Here is a 23,000-nt window from a genome sequence, read left to right on the forward strand (position 1 = left end):
TAAAATATATTTACACTCACCAGTGACGGTGCATTCATAAGGTTGCATTGCTCACCACACACCATAGCTCCATAACATAGTGTGTTGCTGTGCACTGATTGGCCGATACGAATGTAAACAAATATTCTATGACCAATCGCGATGCGCAACGCTCAAGAAACCGTATCTTATAATTGTATTCTTATTTATAGAATGATAACTAAATAATTACATTTATATAGTGCTTTTCATCAAGGATCTCAAAGCACTGTACAGGAAACAGCAGCAGCAGACACTCGGCATACAAATAATATTATAAATACATAACAACTTTTTTTTACTAAATGAACTAAAAATGTAATAAGCGGAAGCGTATAAATAGGTTTGAAGAGATTCTGATATCTCGTGGAAGAGCGTCCCATAGCCTGGGGGCTCCACGGGAAAAATCTCTGTCACCCATAGACCGAAACCTCGACCTGGGAATACAGAGTAGATCTGTAATCTTCGGGACATTGAGGGGACAGCGGATGGATAATTATATTAGTTATTTATTTCAGTGTATTAATTATTATTTAACTTGTTTTTTTTTACCATTCATATAATGGTAATACATCCAAAGTTCGTTTTATTGAAACTTGATAAATTGAATATTCGCATATCGAAGTATTATTGTATTAATGTTACCTCCATATGGAATACAATTTAATCAATGCAGGAAGTGTTATTCTCCATCATTGATACAAAGGAATGTTTATGTTTATCACTGAATAAAATTAGTGTATTTTAAATGCTCTAGAAACTTCGGTGTTCTACTCGAACCTAGCATCGTTTTTGTTTACGTCTTTGTGCTTACTGTGCCTGAATATATTTTTGGTTGCTTTTTTTCTCAATCGAGGAATGTATTGCTTTTTATGTTGGGTCTCTGTGTAGGCTACTTTTATAATTGTACAATTGTGATTGTTTTTTCTCACATCTACATTTATTTATGGCTAGGCAATGAGTTCATAACTGCAGCCAGTCCCACCATGAGAGAAAAAGCAGGAAGGGGGGGGGGGGGCAGGGAAAAACACAAGGCTCATTGACTTTTTGATTAAATCATTGTCTGATTCATTATAACGCAGAATTCACCACAGAGGAAATTAGTGGGTAATATAAAATAAATAGGTTTCCTTGTTAACCAATATTTTACCAAAAACGTGACGTGTGGCTGGGAGCACCATGGCCATATAGCCTGCTACAAAGTCCATAATAATATAGATTAGATAATTATTTGGTTTTGATATAGAATCCTTTATGCTGGTCGTCTCAGAGTGTAGTACACGCAAAAAGCGACTTAATCACTTATCTCAACATTTGAAATGGAACTCCTAGTGGTAGCTGACCCTGTGTGTACCACAAGGTAACTTGGCACTGACTTGCAATGGGGCAATGATAGCGATGTGCAATCCCAATTGGGTAATTTGTGGGTAATTTTCTAATTAGAAAAAAATTGGACAATGACGCCAGTACGCAATGGCCTACTTGGATCCTTAACATCCACTGTGAAGCAGGCGACGCATACACAGTATATCATTACTATACACCCACAGCAATAACCAGGGGTCGGCCAGGTTCAAACCTTTGTAAACAAGCAGTGCACGCTTTACTGGTGGATCATGTCACCATCCCGAACTCTTAACACTGAACTTGAGTGTTTTCTCCTCTCGGCTGCTGAACAGAGTTTTTCATCGATGGCCTGGGGAAGCTGAGAGTGGGGACGTGCAGCGACATTTCCATCGACCACGGCCCCAGGCAGGGAAACACGGGACAGTACAACAGATACCGTCACACCAAAGAAGCTCACAGTCTCACGATGCGAGCCCTCTTCTTCAAAAATCACTTCAAGTGCTACATAACCTAACAAATGCCTTCTGATGATGGCTACAAGGAATGGCATTACAATTTTTAGTAAAATGGAGATTTCATTAATTTACACAGTTGATACGTTGTTTGGCACATTTTGAGTAATTTAGTAAATTTACACGTGTTTCGTAGGTATTGTGGATACACATTTTATATTGTTTTAACAAAGTCAAATATAACGATTACATAGTTTTAAAGCGTTGTGTATTGCATTCTTCAGTTTGCACTGAAATGCAGTAAATGTCTCATTATATAGCTTCAGTTTTCTTATTTTTACAGACTCTGCAATTATATAATATTGAGTTGTTTTAATTGATGCATTTGTGGCAGGTATTTTTACTTTAATTGCGACATTTTAATAAAAATGATCGTGCCATGTTTTACTTTCAAATATTACAGTACTTTCGGAATAAACGTCGAAAGGGAACAATAAATGATCAATGGTTGTCTTACTATCTGGCTTATCCTGCTTTTTATATCCAGTACTGTACAATAATACCTCGATATGCAAATATTCGATTTACAAAGTTTCAGTATAACAAACTTCGGGTTTATTACCATGGTAAAATTTGATTTTGTTTGTTAATGATAAAACGATCAATTTAAAGTCCTATATAAATAAGAATTATAATAAGATTTGGATTCTTGAGCGTTGCACATCACGATTGGTTGAATAATATTTACATCCGCCTTGGCCAATCAGTGCGCAGCAACGCACCATGTTATGGACCAATGGTGTTTGTGAGGGCACCGCGGTGGCGAGATGTTAACTCCCTCTCTTTGTATACAGGAGGTCGTGGGTTCGATCCAGACCCTGACGCCTGTGCATTTGGAGGTGGTATGTTTTCCCCGTGATCGTGTGGATTTTTCACTGCATCCTCCGCTTTTCCCTCCACATTTAGAAGCAAGCGTTTTGAGTATTTGGCTTCTATACATTTCCACGTAATAAGGCACTTCGTTGATCTATTATTTGTGGCCAGGTAGCTTCTGATAAAGGGCTGTTTAGCTCAGTGTGCCCTACCTGGTAAAATGAAAAGTTTAATTTACAGAGACGAGTAGGAACTCTTGCAGCAGCACTTTTTTGAAATTTTTTATCTGATCAGGAATTTATTTGACAAAACAGACGTGTGTTTGAACAAGGAAAAGAAAAGAACAAGCAAAAAAATGAATACAAATGCCCTAAGAACCGAGAACAGCATCTACTGAAAATGATCCAATACAACTCAAGAATACATTTTACGCAATAAAACTTGGGGGAGAAAATCCTGCTCTGCATTGGCGCATCTACACATCGGCGCATCTACACAACATCATGGATGCATGCCGGGTCCAAGCAAAAACATCCGCTGGACTGTATAGTGACAGAACAGCAGATGTGGCCCATGTCCTTGACACCAGGACCTACCGTGGAGTTGATATGCCCACTGATCGCCGACTTGTCACCGGTAAGATGCACCTGCCATTTTTCCACTCCAGTGGTGGGTGTACACCCAGGTCCATATTCAAACCCATAGTGGCCTGGTTGCAGCTCGCTGATGAAAGTTGCAAGCGAGAATTTCATCATCGCTTGCAGCCGGGGTTGGCATCATCCCCCACTCCTGATGTTGAGGGGAAATTGGCGAGGATTAGGACTGTGACTCATGCAGCTGCAATGGCTGCATTGGGTACACGGTCCAGATCTCCCAAGAGACCCTGGCTGACAGAGGAGCTGTTCAGGCTGGCTGAGAAAGAGTGATAGGTCCACTTTCATTGTCTACAGCATCCCACGTCAGAGAATAAGGCTTACCACAGCCTTCGCTCAGAGAATCAGAGAGATGTGGGCGTTGCAAGGATGGGTGGTGGTTGCGGGTTGCTATGGAGATGGAATCTCTCGGAGTGGCCCGCGATTAAAAATCACTCTTTAATTCCATTAAAAAAGTAACTTGCCATGCCACACCTATTACCATCATTAGGGAAAGAATGGTGATCCAATCTCCGACCTCCAGGAACAGGTTTTCAGATTTTGGTGATAATTTCTGTGAAGTCCTCGGGGAGGGGAAATCCCTCAGCCTTGAAAAAATCATGGGACAAAGTGGGGATGACCCTGCTAAGGCTGCGGTGCCTCAAATATTGGAAGAAGTCACCCCCTGTGAGTGGCTGGCTGAGGTGCCATCTCTTGAGGAAGTACTGAAGGTGATCCAGAGTCTGAGACGAGGAAAGGCACCGGGCAGAGCTGATCTCCCAAGTGAAATGCTTAGGGAGGGTGGCGTTTGTGCACAGACTGCCCTACATGGCATTATAACAACAGTTTGAACCACTGCCCTGGTGGTCCCCCTCTTTAAGAAGGGGGGCCGCACAGACTGTAACAACTACAGGGGCATCTCACTCCTCAGTGTACCAGAAAAGGTCCTGGCAAGGATTATTCAACATTTCCTTGCCAGACATGCTGACGAGAGACTTGCGGAACCCCAATTTCGTTTCAGGAAAGTAGCAGTCCTGCACAGATGCCATGTTTTCTGTCTGTCTTCTACATCAGAGTTGTAGGGAATTCCAACAAGACCTATATCTCTGCTTATTGACCTGGTCAAGGCCTATGCTACCATCAGTAGGCTTGGGCTCTGGGTTGTTCTTCATGCTTTCGGAGTCCCTGACTCTCTGCTCGCAATCATTAAGGACTTGTATGATGGTGAGCGGGCCTATGTAAAACTACGTGGCCGGGAGTCGGAGCCATTCCCTGTTCACCTTGGGGTGCGACATTATTTAACATCTATTTTGACCAATTAGTTCATGAAGCCTTTGATGGCTGTACCGTAGGAATTTCCATCTGGTACAGATACAATGGGAGGCTGATCAATGCCCAGGTGCGGTCAAGGGATGGCTCCCTATTGGTAAACCATGTTACGTATGCCGATCTGGTAATTGCTGCTCACTCAGAGGAGGAGTTGGAAGTGCTACTGCTAAACCTGGAGCGTGCCACTAAGAGGTGGGGCCTTACCATCAGCACCACCACCAAAACTAAGCGCCTGCCTGGGTATTATGTACCATCAGATACTCCACCCCCACAACTCCCAATTGTGATGGGGCAGTTGTGGATAAAGTGGAGAGTTTCCCATACCTGGGCAGTGTGCTCATGACTGACTCCGGTTTGACAGCAGAGGTCTCGCTCCGAATCGTCGGTTGCGCAACGCTGTATGGAAGCTATCTGGTCTGTCGCTCCACACAAAGCTTCCGGGTTTCTCAGCCATGGTCATGCCCTCTCTCTTCTCTATGCTTGCAAAACGTAGACCCCCCTAATGGAACATCTTCGCCAGTTAGAAACATTTAGGCTGGCATGCCTACGATCCATCCTGGGTTTAACCAGGCTGGATTGTGTGAGGACCTCACAAATCCTTGAAAGATCTGGACAATGTCCCGTCGGTGAGCTACTCCGGCAGGCAAGGCTGCATTGCCTGGGTCATGTAGCCCGCATGCCCAGCCACCGCATGCGTAAACATATTTTGTTCGGCTGGATAGAGGGGGCATGGGTTAGAGAATAGATGGAGTGATGTGGTACAAGAGGATGTAGAGTTGTGGACTTGCCGATGACTGGTACCAGCGGTGTCAAGATCGGCCTTTGTGGAGGAGGTTCATGAAGTACACTACTGGGCAGTTGGAGGCAGTCGCCCTCCAACAACAATCAAGGGCAGAGGAGCGACGCTCACAACCACGAGCGGAGCGCAGGGCAGCTACAACTCAGGAAGTTGGCACAGTAGAGGGTACAGGTGGTGCATCGGCCAGTCATCTCAGTCGACCCATGGCACCTGGGTCTGCCCCGTGACCTCTTGTCAGCAGGCTTTTGACACTTCACGTGGCCTCAACGTGCACATAGCCTTGTACAAGCGCCGTGGTGACGTCATCGCCACTTAATGGCGAATGGCGGTTGTTGTTGTGTGTGTGTCGGGCGTGTACCGTTCTGGCCTTCATAGGCACTCGCTAACAGCACTTACCCCAAGAGTCTGTTTAAGGCTATATGGGGAATCTTTGTCTTTTTGTCTTTGTGTGTCGGGAGCCTGTAGTGTAGTGGTTAGCGCGCTGCACTGTGAAAGCGGCGACCCGAGTTTGATTCCTGCTCACAGCCAACACCAGTCCAGGCTTGGTGTGTAAACGTCACCACTAGCGAGACAAAGGCGGCCGGGCGTGGTGTTGGCCACCCACTCCATCGTGTGCTGTACTGGCCTTCATAGGTGCAACTCACAGCACTTGCTCCTCCAGTCTCTTCAGGCTATACGGGGGTCTTTGTTTTGTATGTGTGTGCGTAGGGGGAGCGGTAGTGCACTGTGCTCCCAACCTGGCGACCAAAGTTCAATTCCCGGTCAGGATCAACACCAGTGACGATTATCTCAATGTGACATGGCGCTCCTATAGGTCGACTCAGCCTTAAATGAGTACATGGGGCGTTGTGTAAACAAAGCCTATGAAATAGTAAAATTTACCCCACTTCTGACAGCAGTTGTAGTGGGTTCAATTGAGGAGCACACTTGAACTTGGAGGCAACACGTTTTATTAACTCACACAACAGGTAACTCTTAACATTAACAGGGTAGCTACATAGGGTGGCGACCACCGCTCCTAACTAACTTACACTCGAGGGGATCTATATAGTCAGACCAGGACAGCTAACAGGCTGCCTGGTCCATGAGCGAAGACCAGAGACCGAGGATTGTAGATGGTGGCTTCATTCCCAGAGTTGAACAGCACAGATCCCTCTCAGGACTTGGCTTTGAACCGCTCCACCCTTGGCCACGCCCCCTTCCAGATCCTTCGGCGGAGCCCTGGTTCCAAATCACGTGACCCTCACACCCCCATCTGGGGGTCCCCTTGCCCTCTCGGGTTCACCCAGGATATCATGTCCTACCTCAATGACACCCGGGCCCTGCCCCCTAGTGAGCCATTCCGTAACATGCTCACACTGGTGCCATAGAGAGACGCCACGCATACAGTACCACTCATCACTCGGTACTGTCGCTACACAGTAGTGACACCATGTATGTCACTACACCTGCTATTTCATATGGACCAGACACATGGACACGGACTAAAAGATGGAACAAACGCTGAAAAGTGTGCAAATAAGCATGGGTATTTCCACTCGTCATGAATACAAAATAGCACGACGCATTTGTAGGGATGAATTGTGACTTGCAGAATGTATTTGACGGTTTTTTACATTTTCCTTGGTAAAAGCGACATTTTCCAAACTGGTAGTTATTGCGTGCACAAACATTACTGATTGCAGGGCATACAATGTATTGCCATGTAGTTGCTGGTATATATGACTCGAGTTGTGTCGACACTTTACCCAATTGAGGGTGTGACAGTGCTCGTACCCATTAGTGCACTTACCCCAACAGTCTGTTAAGGCTATATGGGGGTATCTTTGTCCTTATCTTTGTACCCATTGGTGTCGTTTCAACTCTAACCCCCCCCCCACTCCCCGATGGTGCAGTTACATGTTAACAATCGGCAGCCTAATAAGATAAAGGTGCAGTGCTGCAATTGCTTGCGCAGGCCATTGGTAGTGAAAGGATCTGTACCAGAGGGAGCTCGAGAGGGTATCTGTTCTACTCTTTCACGCTGATCAGACGTGGTGGAAGAGGTGGGTGTACCTACACTTTACCCCCATCACACACGACAAGCCTGCCGATCGACGAGCTGTGCTAGACTCATTTATAGCTTGCTGGTTGAACAGAGGCGGGGGGATTTCAGAAATGTTCCCTATTGGTTAACATGGAATCGAACCGCTCCATCTCGATAGATTATTTTGTGTGCGAACTTACCTACATTGCTCACAAAGGTCATACATGTCTGTAGTTAGGCACAGGGAAACGACGCGAGGTTAGGATCATAGAGGGTTTCTATGCCATATTTATTGGTATATACAGTAATGTAAAGTGAAATGGCTGTATAATGTATTGGTGATAATGAAACTGACATTAAGGATGAGTCGACCTAGGGGAAGCCCAGAACTGGTTCAGATAATCGTCACTGGTGTTGGTGGCCGTGAGCGGGGAATCGAACTCAGGTTCGCCGGTGTTCGTCGCGCAACGTCGCGCTAACCGCTGCACCACCACTCCCCACAACGGACCCCCTCCCCGGCCCTCCCAGCGGCTTCCACCCCAACCCCGTCCGCAGTCCCCTCGCCCTCCACAACGAACTCGCCCCTTCCGACCCTTCCCTTACCCCACATTCGTCTGTGACATTGAAGGTGGACATTTCAGCTGGTCGTACCTTGTAACTGCTGAACAACATCAGCAAGGTGAGTGTGTTTAGCATAGCATCACCATTATAAAGGGGGCGTATGAAGGTAAACTAATATTAAATCGTGTAAATATATCTCTTTTTTAAGATACTGGTTCACGAGGGCCATTAAATCTCACTCCGTAATTCCACCTGGTCATGTTCCGAGAAGTACTGTACATGGACTGGCTCACGCCATGGGAATGAGGAATTTATATCCCTGGTTCAGCGCCAAAAGAGATGAACATCGCGCCATTGCTCGTTCGAGCTGACAGACTTTGAGTAGGCCTGTCATCGTCATCATTACCCATGGTCAATCCACTGCTGGATGAAGACCTCCCCAAGCAACCACCATGTCTCGCGACCCTGCGATAATTATTCAGCCAGGCCCCTTACACGTGAGCTGATTTCATTGTTCCACCTCTACGCTGGACATCCTGTCGGAAGCATTTCATTTCTCGGTTGTTAATCCGTCATTATTCTTAACGATCGACCAATAATCCCTTCTCGCACCCCTTTGACTATCAATGGTAAATACAAACTGGAGGCTGAGGAAATCACAAGTGTTATAGCAATATAAATGTACCGTCTACCTCGATCACGCGAATTGCTTAAGAGATCGCGTTCATTACAAAGTGTTGTGCGGGAGCGATTTGAAACTCGTTACGCCTTTAATTATAGTATAAATTAAACGCTTGATTTGTTCGCGGTAAAACAAACCTTGTTATATATATGTCGCTGAACAGACAAGTTATCTGCATGCGTACAAACTTTAATGAAAACTGACTGGAATTAAATACAAGTTTAATTGAAATACTCTTTCATAATTCTGAATATTCATATTTTTGAATATTTTTTTCAGGGACAAATGTATTGAGTTGCCTTTCCAAAAGGCTTTTATGATTTATGTTTTGTCTTAGAGGCCGTCCATAAATGACGTCACGCGATTTTGGGCGATTTTTTACCCCCCCCTCTCCGCGTCACATTGCGTCACAAAAAGTCAGACCCTCCTCAAATATGACGTCACAAAGCTCTGCCCCCCCCCCAAAACCATATTTCCATTTTGAAAATAAAACGTGCTTCAAATCGCTTTAAACTTTTGTCATTTTAGTGCGTATTTAATGTGGCGCTGCACTTTGATGTTGTAGGAGAAAACATTTATTAAAAGGTTTATTTAAATAAGTAGAACGTGTTGTCTATATTTATTTAAAGTTGCGCATTTTGATGTGACGTCATATTTCTCAAACCACCCCCTCTCGTCACACATCGTCACAAATGTCTGACCCCCACCCCCCAGGTGCGAACCGTCAAGACGCCGTTTCTGGATGGCATAAAACAATTGCAGGAGTAGACACAAGATTACAAATGTAGTGTGTCGGACGAGGCACACGCAAAGATCTGGAGGCACCACAATTTATTATAACTTCTATGCTAGGGATAACACAATACTTGAACACAACACTTGGGGAGATTACGCTAGACCCCTAGGAAGGGGTCCCCTTAGCGCTCAGTCCCCTATAGCCGATTCCCCGGGCTCCCCGCGCCGCCGCACCGATCGCTTCCCATGCTCCACCCCCGTTCCTCTTCCCTCCCCCGAGCCTGGCCTCGTGCCGCTCCCGGCCACGCCTCTTGCTCAGTCTCTCGAGAGGAACAGGAGCCAGCGTCACATGTCCTCGGGCCCTCACGTCCAGGTTCCCTTAACTCCCCTGAGCCGGCACATCCCCTCTCTCGTCCAGCGACGAGGCCCCGCCAAGCAGGGCCCGCTTTCCGCAACGTCTCCGTCCACTCCCTGCAGAGGTACGTGCCCTCACTCACATAAATCGTGGGTGCTTACAGTATACACCCCGTTGAGACGCTACTTACGTCCCTACACAAAGATTAATATAAGACATTACAGAAGGTCGGTGAAGTGTAAATTTTGTAATAATATGAAACAACATTAACAACAAGTAAGCAGGTGTCATCACATCTTTGTACACCGCAGACATTGTACATTACAAACTTGTCTTATTTTAGTGACCGTGAGCTGCTGCGCTATACAAGTGAACCGAGTGGGTAAGGCAGCGGTTGGCAACCAAAATTATAAGCAGAGCAATTTTTTTCAAATTCGGTAAAAAAAACAACCCTCAATAATTCAAGCGTGTGAATACGAGACAGTGGTCCTTAATAAACAAGGTCACGAAGCAGTTATTAAAGAGCAGCAAGTTGCAGATTCCTGCTGCAAGGTACCGCAACGTGTTGAGCCCTCGAACAATGTAACCTTATGGCAGTACCCTGGGGTACCATAGGACCCCGGCTCTCACATAATGTTCGTGATGCAGTCATTTTTTGTCTGTTGATGGTCGGCGATGCGGCAATCGACTCATCTCCAGTCGCGGAGTTAAGTACACCCCTGAAAAAAATAGTGTGCCAGAAATAACATATTTAATTGCCTCTGTCATTTTGTATTATTTGGTACCCCAGGGTACTGCCATAAGGATCAATTGGACGAATTTACCACGGTACGCGATGGTGTCAATTTAACCCCACGTGCAAATTAACAATAACGGTGTAGTATTAGATAGTGCTACTTCAGTGTCGTCTGTTTTGTGCGTACATGTGTAGTGGGTTCAAATTAGGTGCACACACACAGCTTGGAGGCAACACTTTATTAGAACGGTAAGTAATATAACACTGTACATAAGGTGGTGACCACCTTCCTCAACTCACTAACACTCTGGAACACTATACAGCATGACCCAGGCAAGCGACGGGCTGCCTGGTCAGGGACGACAACCCGGGACTTGAGGACCGATGATGGCTTACTTAGGGGTTGAACAGCCCCGCTCTCCGTTCACTCCCCGCTTATATCCGCTCCGATGTGGCCGGCTACGCCCAGGCCACGCCTCCCTTACCCAACCTCTGGGAAGGTCCGGGTCCTCCACCACGTGACCCCCAGGCTCCCCCTTGGGGCCCCTAGCCCTCGTACGGTCCGACACAGTAGTGACGTCCTATGTCACTACATCACCCCCCCCCCCCCTCCGTATAAACACACAGCCGTCCTGGCTGTAACGCAACTGTGAAACATCGAAAAGGTGTGCCTCTGAACCAGCAACATCAATAAATAACCGGCGACCGATAATAAGATAATAAATACATCACCTAATATACACAGAATCGACGAGGGTAAAAGGAGGGGAAACGCATGGAAAACGGAGAATTAACAACAACAAATATACATGAAAACTGGCTAACCCACTTACTCCCCAGCACAGCCCACCCCATGTGAGAATCACGCATGCACCAACATGTGAGTGTGGCCATTGGAACAACGGCGTAGGCAATGAGCAAGGCGTGTGAGAGCCATGTAGAGCAGGCAGTTTTCCACGAGTCCATGTGGCTGGGCCCCCCAGGGGAGGTGCGCACACCCCCCGTGGAGGCCCTGGGGAACCAAAAGTGGCCCAAAGGGCACAGCCCCTCCCCAGGCGTCAAGAACAGGAGGAGCAGGAGTAGCTGACGTATGCTCCACTCCCTCCCCCCCCCAGTTCACAGCCGGTTGGCACAACCGGCGACTCCAAGGTGCCAGGTAGATACTGCCTCCTGTGACGAGAAACACAAACCTTCCTGAAGGCATCACTCCACGAACACTCGCTTCGGCTCGTCGGACACCACAGTCACCCGGCCCCTGGGTAGTGGGGATGAGGGGATTCCGGCCGGCGTGAGAGAAGAGAAAAAAATAATAATAAACAAATTCAGATGCGTTGGATGCACAACCAACACGGCGATGAAACCCAATATGTACACCTTCACCCACACAACACGGATGGCAGGGTTCCCCAACCCCCAGCTACCGCTCCATCCACTAGGTGGACAGAAGAACTACCTAGCGCTCACACACTCACACACCCCAATTCAAACGTCTTCTGATATCCCGGGTCGAGACGTCATGCGTCAGAGCCAACCCATGTCCTGGGGCGAAGAAGTCGTGCTTCAAGGATGCACCCAGGATCTGCATTTTAGTTAAAGATAATAGTTAGGCGTGAAAATTGGCCTAAATGGCGGCCGCACACGTGATCCACATCTCCGCGGCCTCACGCGCTCCTAGGAAATGGCGGCCACAGCCGCGAATCGCATTCCCCTGGTTTCCCACACTCGCACAAAATGGCGGCCGTAGGCATGAACCGCATCCCCTCGGGTTCCCGCGCTCACACAAAATGGCGGCCGCACGCGCGAACCGCATCCCCGCGGTTTCCCGCGCTCGCACAAAAATGGCGGCCGCATGCGCGGTTTCCCGCGCTCGCACAACCCTCCCTTGAGGACCAACCCGGACATCTCATGCCACTCGGTATCACCCCTCACCTTTCCGATGCACACGCGTCTGCCGTATCGGGGGAATTTTAACCCAGTCTCTCTCCAAGACTCGCATCGCAGCATATAGCGGTACCGACCGAGCTGAGAAGACCCATCGCTCACTCACTTCACAACATGCACCCTAACAACTGAGGGATACAGTCCCAACGTAACGGGACAACTACACCTGAACACTACGAATCTCCAGCCCACTGTTTCAACACGCCTCGGAGTGTCTCGATCTCTGGGCCATCAGGGCGAGCCTACAGCTCCAGACGCACCATGGAGGGTCTCAACCTCCGGCCCGTCAGGTCAAGCCGTCAGCCATAGCATGACGGGCCACAACTCTCCGAGCCATGTGAGCGCACAGCCCACTAGGCTAGACACGCCACAGAATGTCTTGGTTTCCGGGCTCTCAGGTCAAGCTGTCAGCCATAGCATGACAGGCCACAACTCTCTGAGCCATGTGAGCGCACAGCCCACTAGGCTAGACATGCCACGGAGTGTCTCGATTTCCAGGCTGTCAGGTCAAGCCGTCAGACAGCATGACGGGACCACAACGCTCGTGTTAGACACACAACACTCACTGGGCCATCCTGGTCAGGATCTGCGCCCCAAGATAGGCGACAGCCAGCACCACAATTCCAAATCACTGGCAGCATGTCACCATCTCAATTTAAATGCTCCTTACCAATGACGGCAGAGCCACAAACCAAGGCAGTCATCCCCCACACAATCGCAATTGCACACCATCACAATACATACAATTTGAATTAGGAACCCCCACTGAATTGATCCAATGCCGAACAGGTACGCACAATTTGTGACGATCCCGAATACCCAATGGTCACAACAATACACCTCACATCCCGTATCCATACACCTCATCTCCAAGACTCGCATTGCAGCATGCAGCTGTACCACCCGAGTTGAGAGAGCAACGCAATTTGGCGGCAATTAACAGAAACGCACCCCCGATCCATGTAGAACACAAGGGGCATTCCCGCACAAAAGATATCATCTGTGCAACAACAGACAAGAACCAACCAGTGAGTTCGAAACACACCGAACCTGTCATTTCAAAATCCCCTTCAACATTAACCATGGGACTCAGGGCATTCGAATTTTAAGAGTAATTGAGTAATACAGTACATGCATTCCCAGGGCACTCGAACGCAAGAGTATAATTCTATACACAAAGCGCACAATAATCGCCGAATGGAGTAATATAGTATATGCAGTATATGCAGTCCGCATATAGCCAACCATCTCGAGCAATGCTCCATACAGCCCGTACATCATTCCGTACATCGTCAACAATCTTAACTCCGTAACAACAACCCAAAAAAAATGTCACAACGCAAATCATTAACACGGCAATCCACGGGATATTTACGGAGCTCGGGACACCTGACAGAACCGAATTAATCATTAACTGGCCTCTCAAGATAAACGATCCCAACGCTGTAATTAAAACAAACAATGTTACACGCAGACACCCGACACGAACGCCACGGCCAGATGCAACTCATAGAAAGCAAATTGACGCCCCGCAACCCGGCGAGAAAAAAAAAACGAAACCCCAACCCGGCGCACGCAAGATGGATGAAGTGTTAACAGGGGCCGGTGTGTCGTGTCACGCCTCGCCTGGCAACCTGTGAAGAGCGGAGGGTGGCAAGGTGGAGCACTGGGATGCCCCAAAGAATCTTGCATGGTGAACACGGCCTCTTCTTGTGAACCGCAGCCGCCACTCGCACTCGAGCAGAAGACGGGGGCGCCACCCAAACGTGTGGAATTCCCCCTCCGCAGGCGTTGATGTCGGCGGGAACGGCATTTTGGCGGGAACAGCATCCTGGCCAGTCGCCGAAATGTAGCGAACGGCATTTTCGCGAGAACAGCATCCCGGCCAGCCACCGAAATGGCGGGAACAGCGTTTTGGCGGGAACAGCTTCCCGGCCAGCCTCCGAAACGGCGGGAACAGCGTTTTGGTGGGAACAGCGTCCCGGCCAGCTGCCAAAATGGCGGCCCCTCCACGTGGCCCGCATGCCCGGGCTTCCCCAGCCAGCCCCAGCAGCGACGACGGCGTCCTCTCCCCGCGGCTCCAGCGCTCCTTCCCAGATGGCGGCGCAGCGGTGTAATGACAGTTCCGCCACTCCACGTGCAATGCCATCACTCTCACTGTCACCAGGGCTGCCATCCCCGGCGCTGTCCGATGGTCGTCACGCCGTCCTCGTCGTACGAACGTGTCCAGCTGTTTTCTTTCTGTGCTCATTTACTACCCTAGGATAACACCTAGCAATATTTATTTTTCCGCAACTTGACACCAAATGTAGTGGGTTCGAATTAGGTGCACACACACAGCTTGGAGGCAACACTATTTATTAGAACGGTAAGTAATATAACACTGTACATAAGGTGGTGACAACCTTCCTCAACTCACTAACACTCTGGAACACTATACAGCGTGACCCAGGCAGGCAACGTGCTGCCTGGTCACGGACAATGACACGGAACTTGAGGACCGATGATGGCGTCTTCACTTCAGGGTTGAACAGCCCCGCTCTCCGTTCACACCCCGCTTATATCCGCTCCGGCGTGGCCGGCTCCGCCCAGGCCACGCCTCCCTTCCCCAACCTCTGGGAAGGTCCGGGTCCTCCACCACGTGACCCCCAGGCTCCCCCTTGGGGCCCCTAGCCCTCGTACGGGCCGACACAGTAGTGACGTCCTATGTCACTACACATGTAGACAGGGAGCCGAGCCCATCGGTTTTCGGGTTAGGGTGCACTAAAAACCATTTAACTTGGTTTCAGTTCAAACGGCTAAAAATGGGTTTTGAAAATGCAGTTCCGGTTAACAATTTCTGACAAAACGGTTTAAACCGGTTACAATTTGCATATTTGCCCTAATTTCGCGAAATAAAGACATCCGTGTAGCCTCCAGTGCATTCAACAATATTGGCTACAAGGGATGTCTTTGTTTTTGAAAATGTTCCATTTTAGCAAACATACAATGTTATACTTTTTTATTTGTTTATTTATTATAGAATTGTAAAGATGGTATATTTGAGGAATTATGGACAACTTTGTTTTTACCGTTCATCGTGTTTGGATTATTTAAAGTACTACAGTCCAATAATATACTCTACAATAATACAAATATGATAATAATTTAAACAAGCATTTCCCGGTATTTCACACATTAATTTTAATGATAAATTCAATGTTTGTGTAGTAGCCTGTACTTAACGAAATTACTAAACCCCTTAACATTAACAACTGCTGTTTGAAATATCACAAATTTCGCATAGAGCCCTCCCTATATTGTGGAGTTTGTTCTCCTGTAACGTGTGTTTTCATAACGTGAATTGGATATAGGGGCCATCCATTTCGTACGGACGCAAAAATCTGTCAAAACTTGACCCCTCCCCCCCCTCCCTGTACGCACGCGTACTTTTTACACCCCCCCCTCCCCCTGTTGACGTACAATTGACGCACCCTCCAGAATCCTATAGAACGGCCGATATTAATATTAATGTGTTTAAGTAAACTAATTTGAAGGCCAATGTAGACCAATTATTATCGAGGCTTCACTCCCCCCCCCGTTTCCTATGCGTACATATATTGTCAATAGACCCCCCATACGCAAGCGTACGTATTTGGGTTAACCCCCCTCCCCCTTCCATGCGTACGTATTAAATGGATGGCCCCATAACGCGATTAATGTATTAGGGAACACACTTTTTATAACATGGATTCGAATTGAATATAACGCAATTGAGTGAACATAACTATGTTGCGCGAGTAGGACGGCTGCCTCGGCGTAGCATCACACAACGCGGGATGCTGCTGGATGCTTCTAGATGCTTACCCACGCGCTTCAGCATTTATTCAGCCTGCATACGCATCTCACGTGTTATTGCGGACTGTGCTTTACCCTATATTATATATTATAAAATGAATTTCCATAACGCGGTGTTTTTCAGCAACGCAACTACTGTGTATTTGAGAACAGACTGTGTGTTTTATCTCTGTGTGTGCATATTTGTGACTATTATGAGGAGTGGTAGTGTAGTAGTTAATGCACTGCACTACGATCCCGGCCACCTGAATTCGATTGCCACAAATGGACAACCCAAGTGACGATCATTAAAACCAGCCCTGAGCTTCGCCTAGGTCGACTCAGTCTCAAATTAGTACCTAGTGCGATGGATTAACATTGTCACTCGGGAGACAAAAGCGACCGGACGTGATGCTGGCCATCCACCCCCTCATGTGCCATTCCAGCCTTTATAGGTGCTCGCTAACACCTTTGTGTAGTCCTCTCACTTCTAGGCTGCAGCCCTCTTGGGACTCACTGAGTGACCGAGGGACTTGGTTCAATGTAGCCTCCTTCTTGGATTTTTGGCTTGCAGTCTTTTTTTGCTTTTTTGACTACTTATGCCTCCCTCGTCCTGCGCCCAGTCACGCTTTCGTTCCCTTTCCCTTCATGCTCCCCTTCATTTGGACGAACTCCCACTGCACATACAACAATCATCTTCACTATCACCAACTTCTGCTCCTCCCTTTAAAAAACCCCGTGTCTCCCCAGCCCATCCTACTGCTTCTCCCTAACCCTCGCCCCCCAGCTACAAGCAGACCTACCCCAACTCCTTCTTAACCTTCCTCGACTGTTCTCCTGTCGCCCTTGTCCGTCAACTTCGGTTCACCAAATCCGACCACCTGAGTGTACCTCGGAGAAATCTTCCTTCAATTGGTGAAAGAGCTTTCAGTCGTCTGGCGCCTCGTTTGTGGAACGCCTTGCACCAGACTGTAAGGGACGCTCTGTCAGTTGAGGTTTTTAGGGCTCGTCTGAAAACACGTTTATTTTCTCTTGCTTATCCGTCTGTGTAGGGTTGTTTGCCTCTAGGCATAGTGTAAAGGGTTGTTCATGGGATTCTGTTCTAAAGCGCTGTGAGGCCTTGTTTCAATGGTACTATATAAAACTGAGTTTTACTTACTGCCATATCTACATCACGACTTTTAATAGCCCCCATTCTTTATCTCAACGACTCTCATTTCATGTACAGTTGTATATTTCCTGTAAAGTACCATTGAATAAGGCGCTATATAAATCTAGATAAGATAAGATGAGTACCACCGAGGTCAGGGGTTGGCAACCTGCGGCTCCAGAGCCGCATGCGGCTCTTTAAGGACTGCTTCGTGACGTTATTCTCACGAATTGTGGCTCTTGGAAAATAGAGGTTTTTTTTACCGAAATATAATAAATTGTCTGTTTTTGTTATTTTGGTTGCCGAACCCTGACCTAGGCGCTCATTCGAGTAGGAAATCACTTTGAATTTGACTTAAAGTTTTGTATTAAATCACATAATTTTGGTAGAATGAAAACTATCAATGGCCACATTTTTGTTCTTGTAAAAAAACATTTTAGGCTGTGTCAAGTGGAGTAAGGTCTACAACAACCATTTGGCATTATACTTCTAATCCAAAAACCAATTATTAATCAAAATAGCTAAATTCTTTATGAGGGACACATGGATTCAAGCTTCCACTTGCTGCGCTTCCATTTTCTGGTCAACTTGTAGCCCAGCGGGTATGGGAGTTCAATCTCTACATGGTCCACTGATCCTCGGTCCTCGTGAGGTCTCACTGTGTTGGGATGAAGGAAATCAATTCTTCAAAGAGTTCGTTTATTGGGTTGCACCACTATGGTTGATGAATAAATGTTATCGATTCAACCAGAGATAACCATAGTTGTAAATCATAATTTTTTCACACAAGCAGTCACACCTACAGGCAACGGATGCTAGGGACAGATATGTGAAGGAGGCGTATTGTCTGTTTCAAGGCGCCTTGAGACATTAGTGGAAGGCGCCTTACAAATACATGTAAAATATGATTACGTTTGGTTTTATTGCATTCTACACAATTACGCTGATGCTGATTTTGTGCTATGTCATTTTGTGTAGAAATGAGACCCATATCTAACAGAGAGGGTCATTGCCTGTAAATAGCATTGGTTCAAGAACGCCTGACTACTAATGAGACGCTAAATGTTGAAATCGGTCCATAATTTGCTTGTTTTGAGCCAATACTGCGGCAATTGTGCTCTCAAAAAGACCGTGTGGATGATGGGATGTGTAAAAAATTAATATTTTTGAGGAGGGACATATGTGGAGGCGTATGTTTATTAATTTTGCAACCTGACATTATTCACTTCAAGCCTCTACGTTCTTCCGCCTCTACCCAACACACAGCCCAGACGCTAGGTCGCTCCTTCTTCAATGCTGTCCCTGTGTCTGGATCTCCCTCCCACTGGCCATCATTAGTCCGCATCAAGTCCACGGTCAAGATATTCCTCTTCTATATGGACCATGACTGTCACTGGTTTAAATATTCGTTTGCCGTGGTGGAATAGCTGGCACATTGGACTTGCAATGCATTGGTCACTTGTTTTAGCTGGGAGTTGAAATATTATAATTGGCACTTTTTGTATTCCCCTGTCTCTTTTCACATGGCAAAAATCATCGTATTAAATACATATTTTACCTAGATAATCCCTTCAGATGGAACATCTGTAGTGGAAGTACTTCCACCAGCAGTGACCGAAACAAGTGGTGATTTAAGCAAACTCTGGACCTGTTTCGACCTGTTTCTCACTGCAGGAATCCATACTATTTGGTTGTTTCGGTAAAGTCACGAAGGTAGAAATAAAATAAAACAAATCACGACGTTTCGATCGCAACACAAGCGCTCTTCATCAGGTGGGACAACCACAGCAAGAAAATGCTGAAGTCGGCGGGAGAGCTGCCATGGCAAGAGGTTATATAGGTAAGAGAGGGGGGAGGAGGCAAGGGGGGGAGAGAGAGGGGGGGGGATCACGAGAGCGCTAGGGGAAGAGGACTTGAGGCTGGGGGGGGGGGAGTGGGCGGGGCTAGAAGTGGGAAGAATGTGGTGGAAGAACAGATAGAGGACGTGAGGCTGGGGAGTAGACGTGGGCGAGGTTAGCAGTAAACTGGCAGGTAATAATGGAAACAACAACAACAACAAGTTAAGGCATTACCTGGTTGATAACATCCTGTCAATGATTGTTCAAGTTGTATCCATCTTCTCGGTTGAAGTTTTGTCTATGTTTATATATCTGGATGGCTTCATGAACAACCCTTTGATAGCAGCCAGAAGGTTTGCAGAGTACCTTGGTCTCGGAAAAAACAATATCATGCGAGCCCACAGCATATAACAATGGTCAGCTACGGCAGAGGTATTGGTTCTGCCATGTTTCAGATCTGCCTTGTGTTCGCGAACACGGTCCGAGACATGTCGTTTCACTTCCGCAATCTAACTGCGACCGCAGGTACAACTCAGTTTGTAGATTCCAGGGTATTGCATGTCAGGAAAGACCTCCTTCACAGATGGGATTAGATCACGGATTTTGTGTACTGTATTGAATCGGACCTGGATCTTGTGTTTGTTTAAGATTTTGGAAATCTTTTTGGTAACACCTGCTATGCATGGTAAAGTGATGGTTTTGATTGTATTCTCAGGAGATTGTTTCTCCATGATTGGAGAAACAGCTTTGCGAAAAATGCGGTCCGAGTACCCATTCATCTTGAGGGCCTGGTGTACGTGTTCCAGTTCACTGGCTAGGTGGTGTTGGTCGGAGATGCAGTGGGCCCTATGGTGTAGTGTTTTGATGAGGGAATTCTTCTGTGCCGGATGATGGTGGGAATCAGGTTTTAGATAGGTATCTGTGTGGGTGGCTTTCCTGTGGACAGAATGTCCCAACGAGCCGTCAGGCCTCTTCTCAAACACAACATCCAGGAATGGTAGCTTACCATCCTTCTCCACTTTCATGGTGAATTTGATGGATGGGTGTATGGAATTGATGTGGTTGAAAAATTGGTTCATTGCTGGCAAGCCACGTGGCCAAATGATGAAAGTGTCATATACGTATCTCTTCCACAATGAAGGATGTAGGGTGGATGTCTGGATGGCATCTGTTTCAAATTTCTCCATGAAAACATTCGCTATCACTGGTGATAAGGGGGAACCCATTTGGGTACCTTTTTTGTAGAAAGTACCATTCCAGGTGAAGTAAGTGTTGGTAAGGCAGGGCTTAACCAAAGTTGGTACATCAGGATTCAGTCCATGTTGGACCAAGTTTTCAATTATTGCTAAGGTGTCAGGTATAGGAACCTTGGTGAACAGAGAGACTACATCAAAGCTGACAAGCAAATCATCTGGAGACAGTGAGATGCCCTTGATTAGAGAGACCAAGTCAGCTGAGTTACAGTGAGGGAAAAAGTATTTGATCCCCTGCTGATTTTGTACGTTTGCCCACTGACAAAGAAATGATCAGTCTATAATTTTAATGGTAGGTGTATTTGAACAGAGAGACAGAATAACAACAACAAAAATCCAGAAAAACGCATGTCAAAAAAGTTATACATTGATTTGAATTTTAACGAGGGAAATAAGTATTTGACCCCTCTGCAAACATGACTTAGTACTTGGTGGCAAAACCCTTGTTGGCAATCACAGAGGTCAGACGTTTCTTGTAGTTGGCCACCAGGTTTGCACACATCTCAGGAGAGATTTTGTCCCACTCCTCTTTGCAGATCTTCTCCAAGTCATTAAGGTTTCGAGGCTGACGTTTGGCAACTCGAACCTTCAGCTCCCTCCACAGATCTTCTATGGGATTAAGGTCTGGAGACTGGCTAGGCCACTCCAGGACCTTAATGTGCTTCCTCTTGAGCCACTCCTTTGTTGCCTTGGCCGTGTGTTTTGGTTCATTGTCATGCTGGAATATCCATCCACAACCCATTTTCAATGCCCTGGCTGAGGGAAGGAGGTTCTCACCCAAGATTTGACGGTAATGGCCCCGTCCATCGTCCCTTTGATATGGTGAAGTTGTCCTGTCTCCTTAGCAGAAAAACACCCCCAAAGCATAATGTTTCCACCTCCATGTATGACGGTGGGGATGGTGTTCTTGGGGTCATAGGCAGCATTCCTCCTCCTCCAAACACGGCGAGTTGAGTTGATGCCAAAGAGCTCCATTTTGGTCTCATCTGACTACAACACTTTCACCCAGTTGTCCTCTGAATCATTCAGATGTTCATTGGAAAACTTCAGACGGGCATGTATATGTGCTTTCTTGAGCAGGGGGACCTTGCGGGCGCTGCAGCATTTCAGTCCTTCACGGCGTAGTGTGTTACCAACTCTTTTATTGGTGACTATGATCCCAGCTGCCTTGAGATCATTGACAAGATCCTCCTGTGTAGTTCTGGGCTGATTCCTCACCGTTCTTATGATCATTGCAACTCCACAAGGTGAGATCTTGCATGGAGCCCTAGGTCGAGGGAGATTGACAGTTCTTTCGTGTTTATTCCATTTGCGAATAATCGCACCAACTGTTGTCACCTTATCGCCAAGCTGCTTGGCGATGGCCTTGTAGCCCATTCCAGCCTTGTGTAGGTCTACAATCTTGTCCCTGACACCCTTGGAGAGCTCTTTGGTCTTGGCCATGGTGGAGAGTTTGGAATCTGATTGATTGATTGCTTCTGTGAACAGGTGTCTTTAATACAGGTAACAAAGAACTCCCTTTAAGAGTGTGCTCCTAATCTCAGCTCGTTACCTGTGTAGTGGTGATACGCGCTGGGGTAGCGATCAGGGGCCAGCGCGTCGTGATTGGTTGGTGAGTGGAAACACGCGCTGGGGGAAAGAGGATCGTAGAGATAGCGCGTTGTGATTGGTTCACTAAGGAGCGATGCTCACATCGAGGTCCGCATCCGCTCTGTCTCCCGGGAGGAGGGACTATATAAGGTGATGCGCACAGGCGCACGAGAGAGGGTAACCAGCGAAGACTGAAGACGGAGAGGAAGAGATAGGGCCCTGCGGTACCTAGTCCCGCAGTCCTGTGAGGACCGGGACTCTGTGTAACCCAGAGGCGGAGTGTAGGGTGAGCATGCAGTGTCAGCATGCAGAGTGTGTAGCCAGAGGCGTAGGGTCTACACGAGACAAGTCTACACGAGACGAGTGATGTGTGTGTAGCCAGAGGCATAGGGTCTACACGAGACGAGTCTACACGAGACGAGTGATGTGTGTGTAGCCGGAGGCATAGGGTCTACACGAGACGAGTCTACACGAGACGAGTGATGTGTGTGTAGCCAGAGGCCTAGAGTCTACACGAGACGAGTGAAGAGTGTAGACGGAGGCAGAGGGTCTACACGAGTCAAGTACAGTGTGCTATAAGAAGAATAGAGGTTACGAGTTGTACCGGTGTATGGTGACCGTACTCGGAAGAATAGAGACCACACGTTGTATCGAGATAAGTGAAGATTTAATAAAAGAAGTGTGTTACCCGTCAAGGAGTTTCCTGCCGTCATTTCCAATTCTTCAACTGGCGTCAGAAGTGAAACTGTCTTCCAAGCATGGATACAAGGAAGACCAATCGGACCCACGGGATTGACCGCGAGGACAACCTTGACGACCCGGGCCAGCTGCCGTCGGGGGGTGAGGACGAAGAATGGCCCACGCTGC

General features: G+C 47.3%; 1 protein-coding gene and 1 long non-coding RNA gene across 3 annotated transcripts in view; both read left to right on the top strand.

Moving 5' to 3' along the window:
* Positions 1 to 2,334, top strand: part of LOC144717719 (beta-1,4 N-acetylgalactosaminyltransferase 1-like) — a 39,906-nt gene extending 37,572 nt beyond the window's left edge. For both annotated transcript variants that reach the window (XM_078593312.1, XM_078593321.1), the window contains one exon: positions 1,698 to 2,334. In XM_078593312.1, the coding sequence (XP_078449438.1) occupies positions 1,698 to 1,879 (182 nt within the window). In that variant the 3' untranslated portion in view covers positions 1,880 to 2,334. The remainder of the gene's footprint in view (positions 1 to 1,697) is intronic.
* A 7,256-nt stretch (positions 2,335 to 9,590) lies between these two features.
* The window catches only part of LOC144717749 (uncharacterized), a 38,842-nt gene continuing 25,432 nt past the window's right edge, over positions 9,591 to 23,000 (top strand). Inside the window, exon 1 of the long non-coding RNA XR_013585143.1 lies at positions 9,591 to 9,933. This is a non-coding gene — a long non-coding RNA (uncharacterized LOC144717749). The remainder of the gene's footprint in view (positions 9,934 to 23,000) is intronic.

Source organism: Lampetra planeri, chromosome 1, assembly GCF_965212315.1.
Source record: "Lampetra planeri chromosome 1, kcLamPlan1.2.h2, whole genome shotgun sequence".
In the NCBI taxonomy this organism is placed as follows: Eukaryota; Metazoa; Chordata; class Hyperoartia; order Petromyzontiformes; family Petromyzontidae; genus Lampetra; species Lampetra planeri.